The 10,052-nt window shown below is 49.8% G+C and overlaps 1 protein-coding gene across 1 annotated transcript in view; it reads right to left on the reverse strand.

Annotated features, from left to right (window-relative positions):
- The window catches only part of BCKDHA (branched chain keto acid dehydrogenase E1, alpha polypeptide), a 30,488-nt gene extending 20,582 nt beyond the window's left edge, over positions 1-9,906 (reverse strand). The window contains exon 1 of the mRNA XM_025366301.1: positions 9,766-9,906. Coding sequence (XP_025222086.1) covers positions 9,766-9,873 — 108 coding nt within the window. The 5' untranslated portion in view covers positions 9,874-9,906. The remainder of the gene's footprint in view (positions 1-9,765) is intronic.
- Positions 9,907-10,052: the final 146 nt, after the last annotated feature.

The following is a 10,052-nucleotide window of genomic DNA, read 5'->3' on the forward strand; positions in this document are numbered from 1 at the left end:
CAGCGGCTCATGCCTGTAATCCCAGTACTTTTGGGAGGCTGAGGTAGGAGGATCACTTAAGGCCAGGGGTTCGAGACCAGCCTAGGCAAAACCCCCGTCTCTGAAAAATTGTAAAATCAGCCAGGAAGGCTGGGCATGGTGGCTCACACCTATAATCCCAGCACCTTGGGAGGCCAAGGAGGGCGGATCACCTGAGGTCAGGAGGTCGAGACCAGCCTGGCCAACGTGGTGAAACCCTGTCTCTACTAAAAATACAAAAAATAGCCGTGCATGATGGTAGGTGCCTGTAATCCCAGCTACTTGGGAGGCTGAGGCAGGAGAATGGCTTGAACCTGAGAGGCAGAGGTTACAGTGATTCGAGATGGCGCCATTGCACTCCAGCCTGGGTGACAAGAGTGAGACTCTATCTAAAAATAAATAAATAAATAAATAAATAAATAAATAAAATAAAATTAGCTGGAAATGGTGGCATGTACGTGTAGTCTAGATACTGGAGTTGCAGGAGCCTGAGGTGAGAAGATGGCTTGAGCCCAGAAGGTCAAGGCTGCAGTGAGCCATGACTGCACCAGTGCACTCCAGCCTGGGCAACAAAGTGATACCCTGTCTCAGAGAACAATAAAACCAAACTATGGCACCAGCAGATACTCCAGAGAGGGAGACTGAGGCACAGGGGAGACGGCATGCTGATGGAAGAAGACTGAAGGCTGAAGTCTTCAGATGGGCACTAAGAGGGGAGGCCAGAGTCTGATAACAAACCAGGGTATCAGGGCAGGACTGTCAGCCTCTAGAGGCTGGACGGCTATCTTCATGGCACCCCAGTGTGCTCCATATACTGGAGCTGGACCTTGGCTGTACCCTCCTCCCCTTTTTGCTGGGCTGGTGGAGATGACAGTAGTCCCCAGGCCCAGGTTGCTGCACCAATTCAGTGAGCTATGCAAAGGGCTCCACACTGCCCTGGTCCTGAGGAAATGCTCCATAATGGGAGTGGGTGGTCAGATGCCTACAGAGGAAGGATGCGACTCCACCCATCCGTTCTTCTAGTTTTGGGTAGGGGATGGGGGTAGTCTGTCCTGGTGGCCCAGTGATTTACAATGGCAGAGGCTGCACAGATTTACACAAAGCTTCATGCCATGTCCTCTCCCACCACGCAGGAAAGCACAACCTGCCCGCCCTGGATGGTCTGGTCTGCCCAGGAAGTACTGGGGTGGCCCTGGTGGAGTCATTTGAAGGCACCATGGCTAAGCGCATGGACTCTAACTGAGCAGACCGCTGCCTGATTGTGTGACTTACACTCCCTGAGCCAAGAGCAGTGGCAGACGCCTGTAATTCTAGCTACTGTGGAGGCTGAGGCAAGAGGATCACTTGAGTCCAGGAGCTCGAGGCCAGCCTGGGAAACATAGTGAGACCTCATCTCTACAAAACAATTAAATAAATAAATAAATAAATAAATAAATAAAATTTAAGGCCAGGTGTGGTGGTTCACGCTTGTAATACCAGCACTTTGGGAGGCCAAGGGGGCCCTATGAAAAATTAGCTGGGCATGGTGGTGCACACCTGCACCCCCCAACTACTCGAGGGGCTAAGGTGGGAGGATCCCTGAAGCCCAAGAGGCTGCAGTGAGCCAAGATCACGCCACTGCACTCCAGCCTAGGTGACAAGGTAAGACCTGTCTCAAGGGAAAAAAAAAAGGAAAACTTTTTTTAAAGAAAAACTCCCTGAGCCTCAGTTTCCTCCTGTGTACACCGAGGGTGGTATAAGTACTTACCTCACGGGTTGTCGTGAGGATTAACTGAGGTGACCTGTGTGGACTGCTCAGCCCAGTGCCTGGCACATAACGAGTGTTTCATAAACATGAGTAGCGAATAAGTATTTCTCATGATTGTTCTTGTTAAACAGATACTGAACATCTGCTCCAAATCATGCCCTGAACTGAGGGCTGGAGACAGGAAGGGATGAATGACAAACACTGAACACACAAGTTACAATCAAGAGGTGATCTTACTCACATTGCTTCACCTGAGTAGCCTAAAAAAATAAATAAGTGTCAAGCTGACAGATAAGCCAAATGAAAATAAAGAAATAATATGGCTGGGCGCGGTGGCTCACACCTTTAATCCCAGCACTTTGGGAGGCTGAGGCAGGTGGATCACTTAAGGTCAGGAGTTCGTGACCAGCCTATCAGACTGATCACGATGGTGAAACCCCATCTCTACTAAAAATACAAAAATTAGCCAGGTGTGGGGGCGTGCACCTGTAGTTCCAGCTACTCAGGAGGCTAAGGCAGGAGAATCGCTTGGACCTGGGAGGTGGAGGTTGCAGTGAGCCAAGATGGCGCCACTGCACTCCAGCCTGGGTGACAGAGTGAGACTCCATCTCAAATAAATAAATAAATACATACATACATAAATAAATAAATAATGAAATTTTGGCCAGGCACAGTGGCTCACGTTAATCTCAACACTTTGGGAGGCCAGGGCAGGCAGTTCGCTCGAAGCCAGGAGTTCAAGATCAGCCTGGTCAACATGGCGAAACCCTATCTCTACTAAAGACACAAAAATTAGCCAGGCATGGTGATGCATGTCTGTAGTCCCAGCTACTCGGGAGACTGAGGCACGAGAATCACTTGAGCTGAGGAGGCAGAGGTTGCAGTGAGCCAAGATCACCCCACTGCACTCCAGCCTGGACGACAACAAAGCAAGACTCTGTCTCAAAACAATAACAACAACAGCAAATAAATAAGTAAATACATACATACACACAAAATTTTAAAATTAAAAAAAAAAAAAAAAAACCGGGAGATTTCAGAGGCGGCAAGATGTATAGTGGTTACCCATGTGGGAGGTAGGATGAGGGCCTCCAGGGCTAAACTGACGGTGTTTGAATTGGGTTCTGTCTCTTTCCAGTCACGTGGCCTTGGACAGGAGCCAGTCTCTGTGGACCTGCATGCCCTCGTGGAGATGGCATCCACCTCACAGGCTGGTGGAGACGTGGGGAAAGTATCTGCCGCAGCTCTGGCAGGAATGCCTCACCAGCTAGCATCAGATAGTACCCCTCCAGCAAGCACCAGCATCAGATGGCACACCAGGGAAAGCTTCCTAGAGAAGGGGCAGTTGAGCCGAGGGGTCAGAACATTTCAGTCCTAGGGAACAACAAACGCTCCAAGACAAGAGAAGAAAGTCTGGCAGCCTGGGACCCTGAAGACTGGCACGGCTGCTACAGGTCAATCAGAGAATAACTACATGCCGAGGTGCCACTCAACACTTTATTTACGCCTATGTGCTCACTGAACCCATAAGGTATCCAGGCAGGGCAGGCACTGTTATCACAACTCCATCAAAGACAGGTGGTAGGTGAGGCTCCGAAGGGCTAAGCGACTTGTTCAGGTCCAGTGCATGCAAGGCTTTGTGGATGGTGCCCAGTTAACTCCAAGTCCTCTGTATCGAGGGTAGCTAAGGCCATCCAAACCCACTCTCTCCAGAGCTCAAAGGCACTCTGCCCTAAAACAGAGTAAAGAGTTGAGCCCCCCTTCCCAGGATATCTCATGAGAAGGGAAAGGCGTGCAGATTAGGCAGGTACCACTGTCCCTGTTTCACAGACAGAGACCTGGTGTTTGGGGTCTGGAACGCTTCCCTGAGGAAGTGTCATGTCAGCCATCATCTGAAGGACCTCATACCTACAAAGGCCTCCAGGCAGGAGGAGGCACATTCAAGGAAGGGAAAGATGGCCAGGGGGACTGAAGTGGAAAGAGGGAAAGACAAGAAAAATCACCTGCCTGGCCACATGTGGTGGCTCACACCTGTAACCCCAGCACTTTGGGAGGCCAAGGCGGGTGGATCAGTTGAGGCCAGGAGTTCGAGACCAGCCTGGCCAACATGGCGAAACCGTGTCTCTATTAAAAATATAAAATTTAACTGGACATGCTGGCATGTACCTGTAGTCCCAGCTACTCCAGAGGCTGAGGCAGGACAATCGCTTGAACCCAGGAGGTGGAGTAGTTGCAGTGAACAGAAATTACGCCACCGCACTCAGCCTGGGTGACAGAGCAAGACTCCATCTCAAAAAAACATAAAAGAAAATAAGCCAATACTGGACTAAGAAGGATGCTGCAAGACTTGAATCTAAGCTCCATCCTTTCTCCTCCTGGCAGCCTGGTACCATGAAAAGAAACTGGGCTTTGGAGTCCAGAGCTCCAAGTTCAGACCTCACCTCTGAGCCTCAGTCTCTCCACCTGTAATAGGCGAGTACTACCAATAAAGGCCTTGCACTATTGGTGTATTAAACATAATAAAAAATTAGAGTTGGCATTGTAAACCATACAGCACTTCAAGATGTGAAAAAGGAGGCCAGGTTTCTTAACACACTACCAAGTAAGAGATGGACCCATCATACACTTAGAAGACCGTAATGACCATCTCCATTCATCCCACAATACACACTGATATGGTTTGGCTGTGTCCCCACTCAAATCTCATCTTGAATTGTAGCTCCCATAATTCCCACATGTCGTGGGAGGGAGCCAGTGGGAGGTAACTGAATCATGGGGGTGGATCCTTCTTTTTTTTTTTTTTTTTTTTTTGAGACAGAGTCTCGCTCTGTCGCCTAGACTAGAGAGCAGTGGCCGGGCCTAGACTAGAGAGCAGTGGCCGGATCTCAGCTCACTGCAAGCTCCGCCTCCCGGGTTTACGCCATTCTCCTGCCTCAGCCTCCTGAGTAGCTGGGACTACAGGCACCCGCCACCTTGCCCGGCTAGTTTTTTGTATTTTTTAGTAGAGACAGGGTTTCACCGTGTTAGCCAGGATGGTCTCGATCTCCCGACCTCGTGATCCGCCCGTCTCGGCCTCCCAAAGTGCTGGGATTACAGGCTTGAGCCACCGCGCCCGGCGAGGGTGGATCTTTCATGTGCTGTTCTCGTGATAGTGAATAAGTCTCACAAGATCTGATGGTTTTATAAAGGGGAGTTCCCCTGCAAACACTCTGTCTGCCTGCCACCACGTAAGATGTGACTTTGCTCCTCATTCGCCTTCCACCATGCTTGTGAGGCTTCCCCAGCTATGTGGAACTGTGAGTCCATTAAACCTCTTTTTCTTTATAAATTACTCAGTCTTGGGTGTGTTTTTATTAGCAGCCTGAGAACGGACTAATACACACATTGAGTACCTACCACTTAGAGATACTGCACAGGGCACTGGAACCCCCAGATAGGCTGCCCCTGAAGAGCTGGGTCACAGAAATAAAGTCACTGATAATTAGCACAGACCGAGCTCCAGGTGCTTCCTGACTTACAACAGGGTAGGGACTCTACTCACCCCACTAGCCAGGGTCAGAGAGGTGAAATGACTTAGCCAAGCCCAGGCCTGGGGTGGTGGCTGAGAAACTGACTCACGATTCCTTGACAATCTGAGTTTCCTTCCTCCTCCTTTCCCTGAGCACTAAAACATCTGCTATGATAACAGAGACAGGAAGGGAGGTGAAAATCAGGCAAACACATCTGCAGGGCAGCATGGTATTCAATGAAGGAGTGGGCAGAGGAGGGGCAAGAAGTCAGGGGCAGGCCGGGCGCGGTGGCTCAAGCCTGTAATCCCAGCACTTTGGGAGGCCGAGACGGGCGGATCACGAGGTCAGGAGATCGAGACCATCCTGGCTAACACGTGAAACCCCATCTCTACTAAAAGATACAAAAAACTAGCCAGGCGAGGTGGCGGGCGCCTGTAGTCCCAGCTACACAGGAGGCTGAGGCAGGAGAATGGCGTAAACCCTGGAGGCAGAGCTTGCAGTGAGCTGAGATCCGGCCACTGCATTCCAGCCTGGGCAACAGAGCGAGACTCCGTCTCAAAAAAAAAAAAAAAAAAAAGAAGTCAGGACAAGTAAAGCAGCCCCACCCCTCCTTCTAATCCGACCTACCTCAGTGAACCCAGTAATTCAATCCAATCTGTCCACAACTATACAGCCTCTCAACCTTTCCCTGACTATTTCTTCATCTCCACCTGGAAAAAACTGCATGATCTTAGCCAGGCGCAGTGGCTCATACCTGTAATCCCAGCACTCTGGGAGGCCGAGGTGGGTGGATCACCTGAGGTCGGGACCAGCCTGACCAACATGGAGAAACCACATCTCTACTAAAAATACAAAATTAACCAGGCATAGTGGTGCTTGCCTGTAATCCTAGCTACTCAGGAGGATAAGGCAGGAGAATCGCTTGAACCCAGGAAAAGGAGGTTGTAGTGAGCCAAGACCCTGCCATTGCACTCCAGTCTAGGCAATAAGAGCAAAACTCCATCACAAAAAAAAACAAAAAACAAAACAAAACAAAAAACCCTGCACCATCTAATATGGCAGCCACCAACCACTTGGGCTATTAATTTTATTTTTGAGACAGAGGGCTGCTCTGTCACCTAGGCTGCGGAATAGTGGCGCGATCTCAGCTCACTGCAACCTCCGCCTCCCAGGTTCAAGCAATTCTTCTGCCTTGGCCTACCAAGTAGCTGGGATTACAGGCACACGCCACCATGCCAGGCTAATTTTTTTGTATTTTTAGTAGAGACAGGGTTTCACCATGTTGGCCAGGCTGGTCTCGAACTCCTGACCTCACGCAACCTGCCCACCTTGACCTCTCAAAATGCTGGGATTACAGGCGTGAACCACCGTGCCCAGCCCACTTGTGGCTACTTAAACTCATAATTGAATAATATGCCCAGACAAGGTGGCTCACGCTTGTCATCCTGCATTTTGGGAGGCTGAGGCAGGAAGATTGCCTGAGTCCAGGAGTTCGAGATCAGCCTGGACAACATGGCAAAACTCCATCTCTACAAAGATTTAAAAATTAGCCGGGCGCGGCCGGGCGCGATGGCTCATGCCTGTAATCCCAGCACTTTGGGAGGCCAAGGCGGGCAGATCATCTGAGGTCAGGAGTTCAAGACCAGCCTGGTCAACATGGTGAAACTCCATCCCTACTAAAAATACAAAAATTAACTGGGTACAGTGGTGCACGCCAGTAGTCCCAGCTACTCAGGAGGCTGAGGCAGGAGAATCACTTGAACCTGGGAGGTGGAGGTTGCAGTGAACCAAGATTGTGCCAATGCACTCCAGCCTCGGCAAAAGAGCAAGACTCCATCTCAAAAAAAAAAAAAAAAAAAAAATTAAAAATCAGCCAGGCATGGTAGCACGTGCCTGTGGTCCCAGCTACTTAGGAGGCTGAGGTGGGGGGATTGCTTGAGCCCAGGAGGTTGAGGCTGCAGTGAGCCATGATCATACCACTGCACTCACTCCAGCCTGGGCAACAGAGTGAGACTTTGTCTCAAAAAAAGAAAGAAAAGGCTGGGTGCAGTGGCTCATGACTTTCAAGGCCAAGACAGGCGGATCACTTGAGGCCAGAAGTTCGAGACCAGCCTGGACAACATAGTGAAACCCCATCTCTACCAAAAATACAAAAATTAGCCAGGCGTGATAGTGCACGCCTGTAATCCCAGCTACTAGGGAGGCTGAGGCAGGAGAATTGCTTGAACCCAGTGGGCAGAGGTTGCAGTAAGCCAAGATCACACCATTGCACTCCAGCCTGGGCAAGAGAGCGAAACTCTGTCTCAAAAAAAAGGAAAAGAAAAAGAAAAGAGAGAAAGAGGTACAGAAAGAAAGAGAGCGACAAAAGAGAAGAGACAAGATGAGACAAGACAAGAAAAGAAAAAGGAGAGGGGAGGGGAGGAGGAGAGGAGAAGAGAAGGAGAGGAAAGAAAGAAGAGAGAAAGAACAGGTGGGAGAAATAAAGGGGAAAAAACAATAACTCTAAGATAATACAAATTTAAAGATATATTAAAAAATTAAAAGTAGGGACTTCTTCCCTCCCCATTCCCCACCACAAATGAAGGAGGGGAAGCAAGAGGAAAGGTAATCAGGAGATTGAGACAGGAGAGAAAGATTTAATCAGCCTTAAATGACCTTTCCCCACCCTGCCCCAGTCCTGCCCACTTCCCGCCCCAGTTGCTCAGCCAATGGGCTCCTGGGACTGAGATCAGCTGTGGAGGATAAGAACTGCTCCAAAAAAAAAAAAAAGTGAAAAGGTCTCCAGCCCAAAGGCAGGAGACTGCCCTACCCACATCTTGCTCCTGCAGCCCTTCTGCATTTACCTGTTTCAAGTGACTCCATTGCTAGATACCTACTACGTCCTACTCCTGGCCCATCCTCTTCACCCTCCTCCCGTTTGTCCCCCTACCCAGAGCTTCTTTCTACAGATTCCATCTTCTCCTCCTTATGGATTGGGGATCAGAGGATCAGACTCAACCTCACAAGATCTTTTAAGATTTTTTTCCGCAGGGCCTCACCAATCCAGGCCTTCCCAAGGTCACCCCTTTCTTCTCCCCATCTCCAACGTCAGTTTCTGTCCTTTCCCTCTACCCTCACTATCAACAATGACCAACATTCCTATTGCCCTTATGATGTGCCAGGTCCAGTCCTTAGCATTTTACATATTAATTTTTCACAGTCCTATGAGGTGGCCACTGTTAATATTTTAGAGAGGGAAATTAGGTCCATAGATCCAGAGAGGTGCAGTCCGTTGCCCAATACACAAGTGGAAAGTGGCAGAGCAAGGACATGAACCCACCCATGTAACCACTACTCTCCTATCTGTCAAATGTAGTTCAAAGCTCTTCTGCAACCCCTTGCCTCTCCCCTTCTAAAGACAGGCTTCCACCTAGGTTTTTTGCAGTGTAATTTTGACAGCATCCACCTGAAGGGATTGTGACCTTTTTGACAAGAAACAAAGCCTTCTCAAGTGTTTCTAAGAAATGTGGGCAAAGTGCCCTATCTGTACCTCTGTCCCTCCGTTTTTCCCCTCATTAACTCAACAAATATTAATCATCTCCTCTGTACAGTGTCCAGAACACACGAGTTCCCTGTCTTGATATTCGATCAGGAGACACAGGAACCAAACAAAATTTTTACACAATTCATTTTAAAATCAGAATTGTGGCAAAGGAGCAAAGAAATACAAGGCCCTATGCAGCCTGCGATAAGGGGACTTGCTCTCTTCTTTCTTCTTCTTGAAGAGGGATCTTTGCCCAGAAGAAAGTCTCTCCTTTATAAAGTCAGTTTCATTCTCCAAACTCTGAGGGAAAAGGTCTCGCGGTCTTCCCCTGTCCCTCCAAGGAACCTCCCCTGAATACGAGTGGCAGTTAATAAGGAACCCCCGGCCGGGCGCGCTGGCTCACGCCTGTAATTCCAGCACTTTGGGAGGCCGAGGTGGGCGGATCACGAGGTCAGGAGATCGAGACCATCCTGGCTAACACAGTGAAACCCCGTCTCTACTAAAAATGCAAAAAAAAAAAAATTAGCCGGGCGTGGCGGCGGACGCCTGTAGTCCCAGCTACTCGGGAGGCTGAGGCAGGAGAACGGCGTGAATCCGGGAGGCAGAGCTTGCAGTGAGCTGAGATCCGGCCACTGCACTCCAGCCTGGGCGACTGAGCGAGACTCCGCCTCAAAAACTAACTAAATAAATAAATAAGGAACTCCCATCCCTCTCTTCAAGTCGTCTCCCTCCCTCAGGGCCCACAAAGAAGTTGCAAACGGGTTTTGTCCTCTCCTGAAGAAGTGGAAGTTCTTTTCTTCTAAGGAAGTGGCAGATCTTCCCTTCGGTGTCTTCTCCAAGGGGCCTCCCACTCTTTTTCCCTTCTGTGACAGCCCTTCCTTCATATCCTTCAGGGACCCCACACTCTGAAGATAGCCTTTACATCCCTAATTCCCTTTGGGAAAACCCCCTGGGGCCCAGGTACTCACAGATCTAGCCAGTCCCCGAGCCCCAGGCCGCCACAGCAGCAAGAGGGCAGCCTGGCTCAGGCCTCGGTTTGGCCGCCAGACCCTCGCTGCAGCGATCGCTACCGCCATCTTGGCTAGCAACCACTCAGCGGTCGGGCACTCACGTAGGCTAGATTCGGGGCTGCCACTTTATGTGCCTGACACAAACTCCAGCACCATCTGACAAGAAAATCACCTTCTTCCCATTCTGTTGTAGACAGAATGCACAGAGATTTGGAGAAGAAAACCTATCTACCCAAAATTTTCCC

Source organism: Theropithecus gelada, chromosome 19 (assembly GCF_003255815.1).
Source record: "Theropithecus gelada isolate Dixy chromosome 19, Tgel_1.0, whole genome shotgun sequence".
Taxonomy (NCBI): Eukaryota; Metazoa; Chordata; class Mammalia; order Primates; family Cercopithecidae; genus Theropithecus; species Theropithecus gelada.